Below are 19,717 nucleotides of genomic sequence, written 5' to 3'. Positions count from 1 at the left end.
TAAGGGTTCAACCTCAAAACAGCCATCACAGATAAAGGGAATCTGGAACATTCAAATTTTCTTTTACATAATAGTAACAGGGATTTTCTCTTGTTCTTTAAAGGATGGATCCAATTGTCTCTAGTTTTTAGATTCATTGATTTGTGGGTGAATGGATTAGGGATGATGATAATGTTTTGGTTGCAGACAAGAGGCTGTGGGTCCTCGCTAAGTGTGACTATGTTGTCAGATGAAATTTGGGAGATGGGGCCTTCTTTTGGCTCTTCAGCTGGCTAGGTATACGATTCTGAATAGATGACCTAATTTAATGAGGCCTCAATTTCCTTCAAGATCATGGACTAAAAGATCTCAAAGGACTTGATTAAGGAAACTTAAGACCTGATGAAATGCTTTTTCCTATGGAATTCAAAACTCTTTTGCCACCAAGAAGCCATGTGTTGTGTGTGTCTAAGTCCTGAGACCACCCAACTAAAACTTAAGGCACTAAATGAGCCCCTTTAAACTGATGGCATCTGGCGTCAGGCCCAGGCACTTTGAGGGGAAGGAGGACTGGATGGGAGGGCAGAGGTGACCTCAACAGAGATTTCAAGGTTAATTCTCTCTTGTATGACAGACTTTCATTTGGCAATATCCTGACTAAGCTGAAAGATAATGACCTACAAATCACAGGAAGAAAAGGGGTCATTTCCTTGTAAAACAACAGTAACTTGAAAATAATTGGCCACAGGGCAGTAGAGCGTTCTGCCAGGCTGACTTCAGAGCTGAGAGACACAACTGTAGAGTTCACAATGGTATCAATAACAATAATCACAATGTATATGATGCTTTTAACTTTCATAAGCACTTTCCCATTTTTTTTTCATTTTGTCATTACACAATTTCCCAGAAAACTGCTGTAGGGTTCATTTAAAACTCTGAAAAAGTGTGATTTTTCACGGGAAACAAGTCTAGCTAAATATGCTACACCTTGCTTTAGAAATACAGATATGCTTCTGAAAAAGTTATTTGTAAGTATAGTTGTGTAAGTCATATAGTATTTTAATGCACTAGGGGAATTTGAAAACATAACTCTTCTATAGCATTTTGTAATGTAAATTCTCATTAATCTGTTGTTACAACTTTGGAGTTTAAAATATCAGGTTTTCGTCAAGTTGGGCCACACGGATTAGATTCTAGGATCAGTATCCACTCCCCAGAATCCCACAGGGGTAGAGTCTAATTCAGTCTGGGGGAGAGATTGCGGCCTGTGGTGTCAGCATGGAAAATAAGCTGCTTTGTATTTTAGCCATGGAGCTCTTGGGGGCTGCCTTTCCCAATAAAACAAGGAAACATGGGAAGGGACAGAGAATTTCAAATGTAACAGCTGAATTATTTCTAAATGAATGTCTCCAGGTCCTCTGTGAGCCACTGATGTATTATTAACGTGCTGTTATAAATAACTTCCCATCAATAACTAATCTATAACAGAATAGTTGATGGTTGGGGTGTGAGGTTAACACTACATAATTTGGAGCAGATCTGTTAGCACTCTTACGTAAATAAGTACCATCCCCTGGGACTAGAATCTGAAATAAATTACACTAAATTGAATTTTTTATAAAAGTAATAAACCCTCCTGCTTTTTATTCTCTATCCACAAACTCTAGTAGAAGACAGCTCTTTGGAGCCAATCACGAGATTGTAAAACTGCCTTGAACTTCAACTTTCTCCCTCTGAAATTAAGTTAGCAGTGTTTACTTATTAAATCTACAATGACAATGTGAAAATTTTATAATTAGTTTGCACGAAGGGGGGTGGTGAACAAGCAAATATATATACAACCATATATATGGTTGAATTACTGAGAATAAAGGGAAAAGTTCTTTTTTTGGAGTGGGGGAGGGGAGGAAGGGTGATTCAAGCTAGAACTGCAAAAATCCTCACTGCAAAGACTGGAAACCCTCAAAAACAAGTTTTATATTGGCCTGATTAAAGTAAACCTGGCCTCTCATCTTTACTGGTTAAATCTTAGCAATACAAGCTTATTTAATATGAGTAGCTTAGATTTTCTTTAAAGGGCTCTAAAGTTAAGCCTTAAGTAGTAGTTTCTCACAAATGCTCAAGTTTGAGCTTCTGTGAAATAGAGCTAAAATAAATATATATATAAACATACAGTGTATGTACATACAAAGGCTACAGGTAGATACGTAGGCACTGGTGGCAAATATGCTAGTAATTATGCTATACGCATCCTTCATGTGTGCATGTGTCTGTGCATACATGTGTCCATTCTATGTGTTCAGATCATTCAGAAACTCAAAAGAAGGAAGGAAAATACTGTTCTTATTTGCTGAAATGTTCTTGAAATCTTACATGGATTCATGGCTTATAATTTTTTAAATATAAATTTAGGGCTAATCATGGGAACAGAATAAGCAGCTGTAAACAAAATCACAGTTAGGATTTCACTAAAACATGGACAGAGCCCCAAATATCCTAACTACTGCAGAATACAGGAATGAAAAAGCCAAATACTGTGATTAAAAATACTCTGAATAAGCAATCTTTTTGGAAAGAGGTGGGTAGATGGAACTAATGAAGTGTTTCTGTTAGTTCACATCAGCACCTTGGACAGTTCCAAGGAGGCTTTCTCCCTCAGAAAGGAGCAAATATCAGTATTTGTCTAGTTTTCTAAGTGTTCATTCATTCCAGTGAGTGTGTGTCGATCTGATGATCAAGTAATAAATGCAGAGGTATTAATGTGTAATAAAACCTTATTCTTTCCTCTCCCCATCACCCATTCTTTCACCACCCTTTTCCCCAGCACCCTCCAGTCAGACAGCAGGAGTCTGCCTTATGACCACCTGGTGTGGATGTTTTCACTCCTACTTCTTATTGGTTGGGAAGCAGCATTTGCCACAGGCACTGTTTAATTTTGTTTCCATCCCCTGCATCTCACAGGAAAGAAATGGTCAATAGTTCAGATAAAGAATCATCCTGGTCAGCTCCAAAATATGGCTACTTGCATGGTAATCACAGCAAGTCTGTCAAATCAGTGATTTCTTTATTCCTAAGAGGAAGGGATTTTTCCTAAGGATTACGGTTCTACCACCCAAGGAGCAGCCCTACTCTTCAAAAGTGGCTGCAAAGGCTGGCAAACCGAGAGGTCTGCTTTGGCTCAGAAACTCAGTTTGGCTCCTGCCACCCCTGGCACCCTCACTGCATGTCTCAGAGGCATGTGATCCACACACAGTCAGGCCAGTCTGCTTCTACTTAGGAGGGATCACAACCAGAGGTGGCCCCCGCTTGGGCCTCCACATGAGGACCTGGGCATCATTGGCATTGGGTTTCACTAGTGCGTTAGGGGGGATGGGTTCCATCCGGCTCAGGATCCGGGGCTGCTCCTGCTGAGTCCTGCCCACCAGCCGGGCCCGCTGCCCCAAGAGCTGAAGAGGGTCCACCTCAATGTCCACCCTCATCCTCCACTTGATGGTCTGCAGAATGATCTTCTCCTTTGTGGTGGTGTTCATGGCCACCAGCCAGGTCGTGAAACTTTGGTCTCTCTTGATTCTTGTGAGCAGCGGCACATTGCTGTCGCTCACAGGCACTGCCCATGTCACACTGGGGTAGAAGTTGTCATTCATGCTGACGGAGAACCTGGAGATCTTGTTGGTGGGGCCAACCAGGGTCACAGTTTCTGTGGTGTTCCCGTACCAAGGGTAGCTCACCCCATCTGAGTCACTGATGGCTTTTACTCTCCCTTCCCTCAAGTCAGGCAGTTCCCAGCTTGACCTGGCAAAGCAGAAGACATGCACAAGAAAAGAAGAGGCTGAATGAATTTTTCAAAAGCTGGAGAGGTGCTCACTGCTTACTAACATAGTCAACTTGGGCAAAATGGGAAGTTCACAGGGGAATTCAGGTCAAAAAGTTCTTTGCTGTGCTGTTTCAGGATTAAACGAGAACAAACCAAAATAAAAATAACAAAGCTGTGCCAAAACAACTTAAACACAACCATGGCTGGCCCAATTGAGAACAGGAAGCTCAAAGAGGCAGTTGTGAGACCACAAACAGACATCAACTAGTTACATGATGGTAATCAGCAATTTAGAGGAATTCCATTACAAGAAACACTTCCTTGGAAATATGAGCGTAAGATTTGTTTTTTGGGAAGAAACAATGGTTGAAATTCGATGTACTTGGAAGGCAGTATCTGGTGGAAAGAAGGGCAAAGGAGGCAAAATTAAAGGTTATATTAATTTCTTAGGAAATCACAGTAATAGAATTTCTACTCAACAAAGAGGGTTGTTTAAATCCTAGGCATCAGCCAATTCATCACTTAGGCATAGAAAATCATAACACGAGGAAATAATGGTCATCTTCTGGAAAACCACCTGAAAGTGAAAGTTGTTCTACAGGCTGGCATAAACTCTAATGCACTGCCCTCCCGCTGCCTTCCAGTTCAGCCTAGAAGCCTCATAGCTTAGTTTGGCAAACTTGCCATTTAGCACCTACCTACTCCTGGCTGCCTCTGACCTTGTACAGAAGGAGGAACCAGTGTCTCTCCCCACTGCTGTAGACGGTTGCTAATAATAATTGCTGATACTTATTGAGTGTTACTCTATTCCAACCATTGTGCTAAGTACATCATCTCAGTTAATATTCAAAATACTCCACAAGATAAATAAATTTTTATTTCCATTTAACACATGACGGGAGGGAGGCTTAAAGATGTTAAGGTACATGAAAAAGGTCCTACAGAGTGCAAGAGGTGAAGCTGGGAGTTGCCTGACTTCAAAGTCCATGGTTTTGACCACTAAATCATACTGCCTCCCAAAGTGCCCTTACGTAGTGCTGGAGAGAGCCAGGGCAGAGAGGACTCAGGCTGTCCAATGAGTTAGCAGCTCCAGGACCAGTCACGGAGAACTGGACTGGACCCCAATAAGGGCAGAAGTCTAGTCAGCAGAGTCTGATTATGCATTCTTCATATTTTCACGCCAGGGACCAGGGATGGTGCTTGGTAATAATGCACTAGAATTTAATAATTAAAGAAATGTGACTGCTTTATTCATCAGCTAAGAGGTAGTCGTCTGGTCTGATATAAAGTTCTTCCTCCTATGAAGTGACAGAAGATCCTGCAGGGTTTTATACAGGTGGTCTAAAAGGGAGTTGCATTGTCAAGCTGGTGCTGAGCATTGTCAAGCTGGTGCTCAACATTCTTTACTGTCACATGGGGACATGGAGACACTAACTACTGCCTCCTACTGACCCCTCACAGTACCTCCTAGGCCGGTCAGCCCCAGCCCGAAGTGAAGGGAGGGCTTGGCTGCCTGGGGAGGAGGTAAGCCCACAGCTGCAACAGCCTTTTCTCTTGTCATGCCCTTGGTAACTGCTGGGAATAATTGCAGTGTATCATGGTTGGCAGACACTAAGTAAGGAATTGACCTGATGCAGAAAGTCAGAGAGAGCTCATTTTGCTACATATGCTTTTGCAGCTGGGGGTAGGAGTGCCCAGGTAATTCTATGCCATTTCTTACTGTACAAAAGGGAGTACATGTTGTTTGAGTGGGTCAGAGGCTGGGTAGAGACCCAAAGTGCTCATCGGGTTCATGAAATAACCATACTGGAGTCGGTTTCATGCCCCCATGCAAAGGGCTAAGACAATTCTTCAGTCACAATACATCTATTTTCTGTGTTGCCTAAATCTTGTTTTTCATTTTGGTTGTAACCAGTCCCTGCTGGCCTTTGATTTCCTCCTTAGAATTGGAGGGCAAGCATTCCCAGCAGTGGCAGACTGTTCTTGCTCTCCCACCCTACACACTGGGTTTACTGTGGCATATTGCCTGGGGAATTTGGTTTTGAGTGGATGTACTTTTGATTCTGTTACAACACAGTCCTTTCCAGGACTGGCTATCTTGCTAGTAGATTCAGTGACTGTATCTATAGAGTCTTTACAGTTCTCATATTTTTGCCTCCTGTCTTCCTGCCCAGAGCTGTGTGAACAGAGACTTGGGCCCAGGGTCTGCAAGTCAGCCTTGTAAGACAAATCATAAAACTTAGTTTGGTCCCAGGTTTTTTTTTGGGGGGGGGGAGGAAATAGAGATAATACAATAAAGGCACACTCTTGTGGCTCTCTCAGGAGGGAAGGAAAGGACCTTTTTCTTGGAGGAGTTTCTGGAACAGAGAAATATAACAGGCTTCTTAATCATCACATCAGAACAAACACATCTGGCCACAGGTAGTCATTGGGAATAGTGACACTGGAGGCTACACTTTAGTTTCAAACACACTGCTGTTACTTCTGCAACTGTGCTTTTGGGAATTCCTTAGGTCAGAGGCATGTTCTCCTCCACAGCCCTAGGGAATTAGGATTACATCATTAAGGGATGGTCTGATTTTGGAAACAGCCAAAATTCATTATGACTTAAGTCTAGTGAATAGGGAGCTCCTTTAGATTTGAAAAATATCAAATTTTTCCTTTATGAAAAATAGATACTAATGTACACCCCAAGGCAGTGACCTTCCCTTCTTCCCTCTGTCTCTCCCTCCCTTCCTTTCTCTCTCTTTTTTTTTTTTTCCAAAAAGAGAGTTATGTCTATAAAATGCATGACTGGTTTATGTGGCTGATAAAATGTCTTTGGTCATAGTTTTTTGAGAAGTCTCTGAAAAGTTACAAGAACAGTAGCACTATTTGAGTCACTCAATGACCATTTAAGGGGATTACTTTGAATGGAATGCCGGAGGCATTTCAAACTCCATATGGTTCAAACTGAACTCATCATTTCCACCATAAACCAAGCCGTCTTCCCCTGTCTGTGCTGCAGGGGGTGGCCCACTGCTCACCCAATCTTCCAGGTCAGAAGTAAGGGCCATCTTTGGCTCTTCCCACACCCTCCCCTAGGCTGCTACAGCGACTGTATCACTGCATCCTGTGAATTTTGTCCCATAGTGATGCTTGACTTTATCTCCTTTTCCTCATCCAACTCTTACTGCCTTCACTTAATCCAAGCCCTCAGCATCTCTTACCTGGTCTACTGTAATGGCGCATAACTTGTCTCTTTGCATCCAACTCTGGTCCCTCTCAAATCCATCTTTTAGGTTGCCCAAGTGTTCAAACATGCAAATCTGATCATGCTCTTTCTAAACATAAAATCCTTCCAAGGCTTTTCTATATGGACATCGCAGGCATCACCCACAGGTTGAAATTCAAGTTCCTTAACAGGATATACATGGCTCTCCATCATCTGGCCTCCCCATCCCCACACACCATGCATCTCACTTCCACTGCTGTGCCCTGTGCCTATGCTGTTCCTCCTCCTATTCAATTTCCACTGTATCGAACTATTCATCCTCTGAGAATCACCACATGTATCACCTCCTCCATGAAGCCTTCTCTTCTGTGCACCCATAGATATATCTACATCTACAGGTGTCAGATTACATTATAAGGATTTATGTGTCTTCCCCATTAGATTACAGGTTTCTTGAGGCTTGGAATTATGACTTATTTTTGAATAATTAGTGTCTTGCACATTGCTGGCACATAAAACTATTTATTAAAAGAATAAATATTTTATTTGAATTATTTTCATGACTATATTCCTGGAGCTTGGTAGAACTTGTATACAACAAAGTGTTTTATTGCAGTTGTATACTTTACATATTTACTCACCTTTAAAAAAATCTAACATCTACTATTCATTTAGAATCTATTTATTAGAATAGTATCATGCCTTGCACTGAAAGTTGCTTATCCTTAAAAGGAGGAGGCACACTTAAATGAAACTGAATGAATTAGTGAATATGAATGTATTTTAGTGACTACTCATGCCATCATATACCTACGTATAAAAATGAGTGTCAGAGACTCCAAGTGATACAGCAATTCGGAGACATGGACAACCATGCAGGCTACAGCAGGGGAAAAGCTTTGTGAAGGAAATGGGATATGAACACTTTGGAATAGAGACAGGCATTCCAGGTGGGAGACTGCGTCATAGGCTAAAGTGTGATATCAAGCATGGATGTGGCGTGTCCAGGAAACAGAGAACACTGGGAAGAGTGAAGACACTGCTGGGGGCGCAGGGTAGTATCGGTTTGTGGAGCACCTTCAAAAATGGATTTAGGTACTTGGGCTGCATCCTAGAGGTGGTGAGACTTTTGCTCAGGAGAGTTACTGCAAGGAAGAAGAGTAATGAAAAAAGTAGGATTAGATGGCTAAAGGGAGGGAACGAGGATGTTTAGGAACTTCTGTAGCACTGCAAGTGATCTTTAATGATGGCTTCATCTAGACTGGTGGCTGAGAAAATGGACAGGTGTCACATATAAGAGATATTACAAAGGTAGATTCTCCAAGGTTTGGTAACCAATTGCCTGTTAGAGACAAAAGAAGACAAAGAAAAACAATTACTCAGAAGAGGCAAGTATGGCTGACTGTGTGTGTGTGTGTGTGTGTGTGTGTGTGTGTGTGTGTAAATCATTCACAGAAGTAACAAGATTGGGGTCTCACTGTCCGTGACATTTTACACCCATCCCTGAACCAATCACAATGGTGTTTCAAGGTGTAGTACGTGACTCCTGCATTACAGCATGAGGATGGTGAGGATGGGGTCGTATTTGTCTTTGTATCCTTTGTCTGGAGCATGGTGTCTGGCACATGATGCATACTTACTAATCTTGTTTCTCTTTATCTCTCATTCTTTTTCATTGTCCTTTGCTGGTTCTGCCTCATCTTTCAACCTTTTAACATTGGAGGGCTCCAGGGCTTAGGCTTTGGTCTTCTCTTTTCTATCTATTTGCATTTCCTTGGTGATCTCATCTGGTCTCATGATTTTAAGTACCATCTGCACTGTGACAACTTCCAAATTTGTATCTCTAGGCTGGATTGCTCCCTTGAGCTCCAAATCCATATATTCACCTGCCCACTTGCCAAAAACTTTGGAGTCACTCTTGGCCACTCTCTCACATTCCACATGCTACCTATCAGCAAATCCTGTGGATGTGATCAAAATATATCTAGAATTCAACTCCTTCCCACTACCCCCATCACCATGACACCGGTCCAAGTTAGAGTTGTCTCTCTTAGATTACTGCAGTGGCCTTCTAACTGGTCTCCTTGCTAATTACTCAACTTTGCTTCCCTGGTCTATTGTCAACATGGCAGCCACAGTGATCTTGTTAAATATTTGTAAAATCGTGTCACTTTCCTGCTCAAAACGTTTCCATGCCTCCTAAAGCACTCAGGAACAGTTCAGCTACCTAAAATGGCTTATGTGGCCCTACATGATCCAGTTCCCTATTTCCTCTTTGACTGTATCTCCTTTTCTCTCCCTCTTGCCCATTCTGGCCTCTGTGCTGTTCACTGAACATGCCAAATAAACTCCCACCTGAGGGCCTTTGCACTTACTGTTCATTTCACCTGGAGCAATATTCCCTTGGATATCTGAAAGGCTCACTCCCTTGCCTCCCTCATTCCTGGCTCCAATATCACGTTCTCACTGCAATCTTTCCTAACAACCAAATTTAAAATTGCAACCTCCTGCCCTAGTGCTCCCCATCCCCCAACTCTGCTTTATTTTTTCTCCATAGCACCTTCTAATACACTATAACTCACTTATTTTGCTAACAGTCTGTCTCCCCTCATCCCACTCTCCAAATATTATCCCTAAGAAGGCAAGGATTTTATGTATTTTATTCACTGCTATATCTCCAGTACCTAGAACAGTGCTGGAAAAACAGAAGGAGTTCAAAATTATTTGTTGAATAAATATCAAATTGATCTGAAGTGAAAGATGAGTGGAGGCCATGAATTCCAATTTGGACACTACTATCTTTGTGGAATTGACTAAATAGGCTGACACTGTGTCTGTGAGTTAATTGCAAAGTTCGGTCCAGAGCTTAGAAGAAAGTCAGGGCTAGGGATGTAAATTTGGCAACCATCTGCATGGAGAAGATCAGGTGCTGGGTGAGCTCTTTGAGGATGACAGACCTGTCACATGGCCAGAGACAAAGAAAAGTATAAAAAGCAAAGGAATAGCCAGCAAAAAAGGAGAATTAATTTCCAAAGTCAAGAATTTCAGGGAGTCAGCAGTGTCAAAAGTCACAGAAATTGAAGAGAAAAAGCCATTCAACTTGTTAATTCTCAAGACAGCAGTAAAGATATGCTGGTGGAAGTCATTCTGCAAGGGAATTAACAAGCACAAGAGAAAAAGGAGAAGTGGGCAACAAAGGGGAGAAGAGAGATGAAGTAGAGAGCTGGTCCAGCATCATGGCTGAAAGCAGCATTCTGGAGCCAGACTGCTTAGGCCTGTAAACCTAGTGCTACTACTTACTAGTTGTGTGAACTTTCCGTACCAGTTTCCCCATCTAAGAAATAAGGAATAAAGATGATACTTACTTGATGTACTTGATGTGAGAATGAAATAAGATAATGAATGGGAAGTACTTAGCACAGCTAAATACTTTCATGTGTAAAACAGGAAGAAAAATAACTCCAAGCCTCCCTACATCTCAGAACTATTACAGAAATCAAATGAAGTGATGATGTAGGAGCAAATGCTTTGTAAACTACAACACATGATGTCTCTCTCTCTCTCTATAAAATATTTTTATATATTTATATATTATATTAAAAATATATTATATATATTTTTTGAGATGGAGTCTCGCTCTGTTTCCAGGCTGGAGTGCAGTGGCACGATCTTGGCTCACTGCAACCTCCACCTCTTGGCTTCAAGCGATTCTCCTGCCTCAGACTCTCGAGTAGCTGGGACTACAGGCGTGTGCCACCACGCCCAACTAATTTTTGTATTTTAGTAGAGACGGGGTTTTACCATGTTAGCCAGGATGGCCTCATCTCCTGACCTGGTGATCCGCCGGCCTCGGTCTCCCAAAGTGCTGGGATTACAGGCGTGAGCCACTGCGCCCAGATGTCAACATGAGTTATTATCTAATTCCCTTCCTTCTCCTACAATCCTTCTCCTCACTGTGATAAACAGTGTTTTTGCTTCAGACAATCAGCCATTGACCCAAAGCTCACAGCTAATGGACTTGCCAATGAGCCTAATAATGAAAATATCGATTATTGTAACCTTCATGCTTTCTGCATCCCATTTTTAGAAGAAAGAGGCAAATCTCAATCAAATATCATGTTAAGCATTTCATTCAAATAAGGAGTCCATGGGTTTAGGTCAAGACTCCACTCAGACCCAACAAATTCTCCCACTGCCTTTCAGGGGCAGAGCAACCTCTCTGAGAACCCCACTTTGCTCCCCCTGAAGCCCTGCAGTCACTGGGGAGTCTGGAGAGAGGCTGGCAGCAACATTCTTGGAGGCAGGGAGTGGGCAGTTGTGCAGGGACTCTACTGATGCTAACATCCCCTGAAGCGGTGTGGGATAGGAGTTAGGGGAACCACGCATGGAAGACTGATGGTTTCAAGTCTAGAGAGCTTCTAGGGCAGGCTTTGAAATCTGGGGCAGTACTACCCTTAGACCCAGGTGAGAGGAGCCCTGGCCTGGCCTTACATGGTTTTTTTTTTTTCTTTAGAGATAGGGTCTCACTCTGTCACCCAGGCTAGAGCACAGTGGCACAATCATAGCTCACTGCAGCCTTGAACTCCTGGGCTCAAGCGATCCTCCCGCCTCAGCCTCTGGAGTAGCTGGGACTACAGGCATGCACCACCATGCCCAGCTAATTTTAAACCATTTTAAAAGAGATGGAGTTTTGCTATGTTACCCAGGCTGGTCTTGACTTCCTGGCCTCCAGTGATCCTCCCGCCTCCGCCCCCTAAGTTGCTGGGATTACAGGCATCAACCACTGTGTCTGGATGGCCTCACCCTTTGAAGGGACCCACTCTGGTATCTTCTGGCCATGCTCTTTCACACTGGGTAAGAAGTCTGTGGGGCTGAGAGGATGTGCCCCTCCTTCCAGAATACTCTCTGGGTACCTAGGATCTCAACATTTCCAGCCCACACGTCCCTAAACATGCCTCTAGAGTCTATTCAGGCCTTTTCCCTGTCCTGTCTTTCCAAGGGCAGTCCAGTCCACTGTGTGTGCACTTTTGGGCCCAAGGGGTGGCCAGAGGGTGGCTGTTTGTTGGGGGTATGCATGGAGTTTGGGACCATGTGTTTGTTGGGTGCCCACATGCATATGTGTGATGGAACATCTCTTTCAATAGGGTACAGAGCCAGGGGTGGGAGGGGAAGTGGGTGGGGCTAGGGGTTGAAGGTCACTTGTTCCTATGCTGCTAGGTTCTGGCACAAAACTTTGAGGAGTCCAAAAATCCTAAATTTGAACATAGCCTTCAGGTTTTTATAAAAGATATAGTTGTCTAGGTAGGAGGACAGAACTTACTTGATTCAACCCTCTGTTGGTCTGACCTGTAACTTATAAATATTGAGAAATATGGCACCCAGACCTTTGTATTCTTACTCTGAAGCCTCAAATGTTAGGGATGGGCAGAGCTGGGAGATCTAGATGCACAGTTCTGGAACCCAGGACAGTTGCAATCTGGAATATTTTCCTTTTGTTATGTGTGGTTTCACTGATGCTTGTTTAGCCGTAACATGCACAAAGCACCCTTACAACCAGTATCACATCTACTTTGTACATCAATTGCATGAGGTGGGCATCATTCTATTTTCCACTATGCAGTAGGGAACTTGCTCAAGATCTTTCAGCTAGGGAGGGGCAGAACTGAGCTGTGATTCAGAATCAGGTCTGTGATTAGAATCAAGGTCTGATTCTAAACACATGCTTTCTCATGATGCCTCCCTGGTACAAAATTAAGAGTCCAAAAGCTCTGAAAAACAATAAAAGTCATGGATGAGATGAGCTGATACACACTGCTATGACCATGCCAGTTGTTAAGATGTTGAAACATTTTTGGAACAATTGCTAAACGACCCCTCTCGCTCCCCCGTAATGCCTTCTCTTTGGCCACCCAGGTTCCTCCTCAGCTACCCACCACCACGTCTCCAAAAATGAATCAACTAAAGGGTTAACACAGGCACAGCTGGGGATCTCCAAGAGAGACTCTGGTTCTAAGGCTGAGTATATTAATAGTTCTGATAACATCACCTTGATCATAGCTCATACTTAACCTGAATGCCAGGCACTGTCCTGAGAGTTTGTGGTCTAACCACTATGTTCAGTCTGCTCTTTAAAGGAATCCTGACTACTGTGTTAACTTTACTGCACTTAGAGGGTGGGAAAAGAGGTTTCTGCCTTTTCTCTTCATCTTCAGGGCTGGAACCTAAGGTGCTACTATGTGGGTACGTGGAAAGTTGAGTTAAAGAGAGCACCACACCCTGAGCACACTGAGGCTTCCAAAACTTCATCTAATGTGAAGGAGAGCAATGTGCTCCTGGTCATGTGAGCCTCATGTTCCGTGTCACTGCTCACTTTGCAGCAACTTTCTCCTCTCAACCCCCCCACAGGAGGAGCTGGAAATAACAGTCCATGGTGGGACAGTGAAGAGAGAGGAGGCACGGAGCAGGTGGGGAATGGTGCAGGGCCAGGCCCCTGTCACCTGGGCAGCCACCTGGCCCCTGAGCCCAATTTCCAGCCCAGGCTCTGGCAGAGGTCCTGATTCTCAGATGCTCTGCAACCATGATTACACAGTTAAGTGTTAAAATTAGGATTTTCCTCATTCTGCACTGTTTATATCAGACTCCAAGCAGCCTGTAAATACTCCCCTCCCACTTTCCCCTCCGCCCGCTTCCTTTCTGACCACATCCTTTTCTTTTTGGCGCACAGGGACGCATTTTTCCTACTGCAGAAAAGATCATTTTCAGTGTTTTTCAAGAGTCATCAGTGCGGAGAGAGGCTTCATGTTTGCTACTACCCTTGCGTTCGGTTTAGTGAGTTCTTCCAGCATTGGAGACATCTTCTCACTGTGTGTTTAACCTTCACCATGTGGAGGTCAGGTCACCCCGTGCCCTCTAAGCTGCTCCAGCTGGGTTCTCGGAGTCCTTTGCTGACTTGTTTCTATTTGACAGCCCTGAGGTCTGGGGTCAGTGGCCAGTTTTCTAGGTCACATCTGAAAATGGTTGACTTCCGACTCCAATTCTGAGTTTCTTGGGGCAAAGTACCTTATCCCACACAGAGAAGCAGTGTTTGCTAATACCTGCAGAGCGCCGTGCAGCCCCAGGCTGTGTCCCTTACAAGGGTTATGTCCTCTGGCCACACAGCAAGCCCTTTTCGCTCCTTACCAGACACTGGGCCTTGTGCTAGGCCCAGGGGCGTTTGTTCTCCATCCTGAAGGAGGTCACAGCTCACCCGAGGTGACAGGTCAGATGCCCTCCCACAGGAGTAAGGCCCTGCTTATGCCAGGCTCTGGGGGTGCCAAGAGGAAGCAGAGGAAATGGCCTGGGGGTAGAGGTCAGCAGGCCTCTTAGGGGAAATGGGGCTGCAGTGGGACCCCAAAAGATGAGGGGAAATCGATGTGGGTGGCATTCCAGGTGGCGAGCATGGAGACCTGCCTGTCCCTCACCATGCCCCAATCCTCATCTGCTCTTGGACCAACATGTTTCTCCACTAGGCCTCTATAATATGGCCAGAATTCATCTCTTCTAACCCCATGGCCACCAGCCTGCTCCAAACCATTTCTCCTCTATCTGGGACCATGCAGGTCCTCTCCTCACTGGGGCACTGCTTCCAAGCTTGTGCTGCCCCTACAAGCCACGAATGTGGTTTTTATAAGATGTACATCAGGCCATGTCTCATCTCTGGAAAATCCCACGATGGTTTTCTACTGCTTTCAAATGTCCATGTTTCCTTATTTGCCCCACCAATTCTCCATCCTCATTCATCCTCACCCCTCCCTCCTGGCTCTCTAGATCCCAGCAACTTGAACTTTTCTCATTTTTCAACAAGATAAGCTTCCTCCCACTGGACTTGCTGGGCCTTTGGATTTGCTGTTCCCTTTGCCCAGGACCATTTTCTTTCAGTTCTTTACATCCTGGACTCCTTTTGTTTTTCTGAAAGTAGAAAAGGAGTCTCACTACCTTTCCCAGGCTGGTCTTGAACTCCTAGGCTCAAATGATCTTCATGCCTCAACCCCCACAAAGTGTTGGGATTATGGGCATGAGCCACCACCCTTGGCTCTCTTTCATCCTCAACTTGCAGCTCCAGGTCACCTTCTGAGAGTGGCTTCCACTTGCATATACATTTCAGTGTGCTGATTTGCTTGTGTCTATGCCAGTTTTCCACTAGACTGCATGCATCCTGAGGACAGGCTTTGCTGTATTTTCAGTACCTTCAGAAAAGCCTAGAACAGGTGCTTCCTTCAAGCAGCACAATGAATGGGGCAAGTGTTTCTGGAAGAGCAGGCAGGGCTGGCTGTGAAGTGAGTTCAAGGGAGCTGCAGAGGGAGTAAGATGGGGAAGGCTCTTCTGGAGTCTAGGGGAGAGTCCCACGTGACAGCGGAAGGGACTGAATACAGATACATTGGAACAAGTGTCCCTGGGGCTCCTGGCAAGTGCTGAGTGCCTTTCCTCAGACAGCTTGCATTAAATATGAGCCCAGCTAAGCTGGAGAGGATATAGGTGCTGGGTGGTGGCGTTGAGGGGCATGAGGATGCAACACACATTCAATCCAGCCCACGGCAGTAGACTGTATCCTCTACTTCCAGCCCTTGAAGCTAGACAAATGGAAGGTAGAGGAGATGGGGAGTGGATATATTTCTTCCTTCCTATTTTGGAATTCTGCTATTATAGGTAGAACCTTAGTTAACCTGAGAAAAGACATTACTGGGTGGATACACCAAAACGTGAAAAGTGGTTATCTATAGTTGTGGGACTATAGGAGTTTTCTCTTTATTTTTGTGTATATTCTCATTTAAAAAATTAATTTGTCTTTATTCTGTACTAAAAAGGAATGAGTTACCTCACAGAATTGCACAGAATGAATGTGAAGCATTTTGGGGAAAGAGAGAGAAGGAGGTAGGGGAAGAGTGTGGGGTGGGACTCCCAAGACTTGTATGCAAATCTGGATGTTACCACCTGCTGACCATGTGGCCTTGGACAAATCACTAAGCCGCTTTGGGCTTCCATTTCTTATGTGAATGGGGATAACAACAAAAACTACTCTGTAGGTTTTCCTTTTTTTGAGATGGAGTTTTGCTCTTTCACCCAGGCTGGTGTGCGGTGGTGCAATCTCGGCTCACTGCAACCTCTGCCTCTTGGGTTCAAGCACTTCTCCTGCCTCAGCCTCCCGAGTAGCTAGGACTACAGGCTTGTACCATCACGCCTAGTTGACTTTTGTATTTTTAGTAGAGATGGGTTTCACCATGTTGGCCAGGATGGTCTCAATCTCTTGACCTCATGATCTGCCTGCCTTGGCCTCCCAAAGTGCTGGGATTACAGGTGTGAGCCACCATGCCCGGCCCTGTTTTTTTTTTTTTTTTTTTTTTTTTTTAAATGAGAACCCTATGAAAAGTAATCTATATCATGCCTTCCTGGCACATAACAGGTCACAAATGAGAACTGTTATTATGGGTATTGCTCATTCAAAAAGGATGTTGGCTGGCCGGGACCTGGGCTTCTTCAAAGGGTAGGACGCATTTCCTCCCTTTATGCAAGTGAGAACTGAGTATTTTCCCTTCCATCCTGACAAGGTAACAGGAGGGTAGATGGTCATACTTCATTTACATAACAAGGACACTGAAGTAGAGAAATGACTAATTCATGGCATGCACCAAGAAAGACGCACATCCACAGAGAGTATTCTTTTCACAAAGAGCACCTACTTTTTCTTAACATTGTGTTAGGTTTTGTGGATAACAGAGGATGTAGAAATCACACTCTCTCTCTCTCTCCCCCTCCCCCTCCCTCTCTCTCTCTCTCTCTCTCTCTCTCTCTCTCTGCATATAATTTCATCTGGTGAGGGTCTCAAGCCTAAAAATATCTGCTCTGGAAGCTACCAGCCTAGATGCCCTTTCTGGGATGACTTTTGGGCTGCAATGTGAGCCCTTTCACCTTTAATTTCCTCATCTATAAAACGGAGTAGAATAAACAACCTCATGGATAAGGATATGTCCAGCTCCTATAATCTCTGACCAAGGACCTCAGTCCTTGTGCTGATGGTGAGTGGGATTTTCAGGGCCACAAGAGACGAGTTATGGTTGCAGAAGAGAGAAATGTGGTTATTCCCAAGGGATGAGTTGCTCCTCCCAGAATACAGGACACCACACAACTGGTTCTCCCTGGGCTGTAAGGCTCCCACGGATTCAGAATGGCTTCCCTGTACCCGAGTCCACATCTACTCCTCTATCAGGTTCCACCTCCTCCTGATTGAGTTGTCGTGACAACACCTGCAGCTGGGGAAGGACTATAGCTCTTGAGCCCTGCTGGATGTCTGACTTGCTGCTTGTCAAGCTTGCCACCTGCGCATCAGGTGGTGGAAGTGGGGCACCACTCCTGCCTGCACATGGCCTGGATTCCAGCCCCAAAGCCTGGCCTACCTTGGAGCTTGGACCTGGAGTCCGGAATCTTGTAGGTCCTGTGGCTATAAAAGGCCTTAACACTGTGAACACCTAATGCCTTTTAATTTTTTTCCCTTTGTGCCTGGGCATTGACAGAGAAGGCATGGTGCACTTCTTTCTTTTTACCTTATTTGTCAAGTAAGATTCCTAGTATGGAATCTTCTGGTGGATCCCTGGAAGAGGAGCTCTTGGGGCCCTCCGCCATTTACCCTGTCTTGGTTAACTGACACAGTTTGGCAATGCATCCTCATCTCATGGACTGTTTTAGCACAGAACATCTGCAGTTTTAACTGTTACTTGTAAAGACAGGACTAGTTTTTTTGTGGCTGAATCTAATGGCAGCACATGCATCTGATGGAGATAATGAACACTGAGCATAGTTGGGTGGGGACCCTGGGCAGCTCAGGGGAAGGAGGGCCACTGTGCCATCCCTTCCCATCTGGACCTAAAGCTGATGTGTTAGCTTTGGAGGCTGGGGTCAGAACTCAAGATCTCTTCAGATCTTTTGGCCTAGATAGCAGCACTTCCTGCAATTTATTCCCACCTGATTTGGGAATCATTAAGGAGAACAAATTTTCAAGGTCAAGGAGACACTGATAAGGACATGGTTGTCAAATTTTCTCCAGGATGAGTCAGGAGTTACTAGATACTTATCAGCTGAATGAATGAATGAACCAGGGAAGGTCTGCTGGGCACAGCGTGTGAGCAGGGCACTACCAGCCCTTCTATCAGACAGCATTCTTGCCTCTCTCCTGCCTCCCTGGTTACTGAGGCCTCAGTGACCCCATGACAAGTGATCATGACCAGAAAGAACATAACCCATAGGGTCTGGGTACCTGGGAGTCCAAGGCAAGTCTGGGCTGGGGCTCCTTGGCCTCAGTGGTCTGGAGGGGTCCAAAGTCTGGAAACCAGGAAATAAAGAGATGTGTTTACTGGGGCAAGAACAAGGCCAGGACAGTCACACAGCAAAACAGCTGTGGTGATAAAGTTGAGATGATCAAGACAGGCTGGAGGCAGGAATCTCAAATGTCAGGTATTATTAATACTGCTACTACAGGTAAGAGGAGCTAATATTTACTGAAGGCTTCCAGGCAGTCTAAATTCTTGCTATAGTAACCTTCAAAGTACGTACTATGTTACTTTTTTTTTTTTTTTTTTTTTGCATAAAGGAGCTGAGGTTCAGCTAAATCACTCGCCAGTGTCACAAAGCAAATAAGTGGCAGAGATGGGACAAACCTAACTCTGGCCTCTGGCTCTCCAGTACCTTTGACCCCTCTTCCTGGTCAAAACCCAAGGCTTTTGCAGCCAGTACTGACCCAGGTCCTCTAACCTGATTCTCGCTCCCCCACCATCCCCAAAGCACAGGGTTTCCTCATAGGTGACACTAGAGCAGAGGAATGTCCCCAGAGAAAGTACAGTGGCAGAAGGGCAGGACTCTGCTGCTGGAGCAGTCACTTCTCTCATTTCTCTCACTGGTGCTGGGCAGGGTGAGGGTGGGAGGATGGAAGGGGCTTCCCAGTTTCCACCAAATAATGCTCAAGGTGTAGGGGGAAGGGTCAAGGTCATGAAAGCTGGGCAGAGGGAGGTAGATACAGGAAAACAGAAGGGGAAGGGCTGAGGATGGAGTACTCTAGCAGCACAGACTTTAAAATCAGAGTTTATTGTTTTCATTAACTTTCCACTGTGTGTTCTGTGCATGCCACATTTCACTGCATGCTGAGTAGGCCAGCAGATGTGGGGAATTTCCGGCAGCAGCTGAGCTGGGGCAGGAGATATAAGGATGCTGGCAGCTGAGTGTGTACCCTGGTGACAGGACCATGGAAATGTCTTACTAGGCAGATGCCAGCTTAGAACACAAAAGAACACTAGGTGCCTGTCTGCAGTTGGCAGAGGTGGGGCCACACTGTCCACACATGTGTGGACACAGGAATTCACATGGATATGATCAAACTAGAGGGGCAGAGAGACTGCAAAATTCCTAGGGATGCCTACATGTTCCCCCAGTGTGGCTACAAGCAGTCTGGCCCAGGTGAGATGTCTCTCTCAGTGATTGTGGATGAAAGTGGTACACACACTTGCTTTCATTTAATGTGCAACAACACTACCGGGCAGCTATTATGATTACCTGATTACCATTTCCATTTTTTTTTTTTTTTTTGACGGAGTTTCGCTCTTTAACCTAGGCTGGATGGAGTGCAATGGTGTGATCTCAGCTCACTGCAACCTCTGCCTTCCAGTTTCAAGCAATTCTCCTACCTC

General features: G+C 44.7%; 1 protein-coding gene across 2 annotated transcripts in view; it reads right to left on the bottom strand.

Moving 5' to 3' along the window:
- The window catches only part of FAM78B (family with sequence similarity 78 member B), a 104,688-nt gene that overhangs the window by 11,465 nt on the left and 73,506 nt on the right, over positions 1 to 19,717 (bottom strand). Inside the window, exon 2 of one of the 2 annotated variants that reach the window (XR_005236178.2) lies at positions 2,844 to 3,771. Coding sequence is in view for 1 of the 2 variants with exons in the window: in XM_007989691.3 (XP_007987882.1) it covers positions 3,249 to 3,771 (523 nt within the window). In the remaining variant the exon portion in view is untranslated. Of the gene's footprint in view, positions 1 to 2,840; positions 3,772 to 19,717 lie in introns of those variants that run through there. The other variant, XM_007989691.3, reaches the window with a different exon arrangement.

This window comes from Chlorocebus sabaeus, chromosome 25, assembly GCF_047675955.1.
Source record: "Chlorocebus sabaeus isolate Y175 chromosome 25, mChlSab1.0.hap1, whole genome shotgun sequence".
NCBI classification, from domain to species: domain Eukaryota; kingdom Metazoa; phylum Chordata; class Mammalia; order Primates; family Cercopithecidae; genus Chlorocebus; species Chlorocebus sabaeus.
Note: the sequence above shows the minus strand (reverse complement) of the source record. Positions and strands in the feature narration are given on the sequence as shown.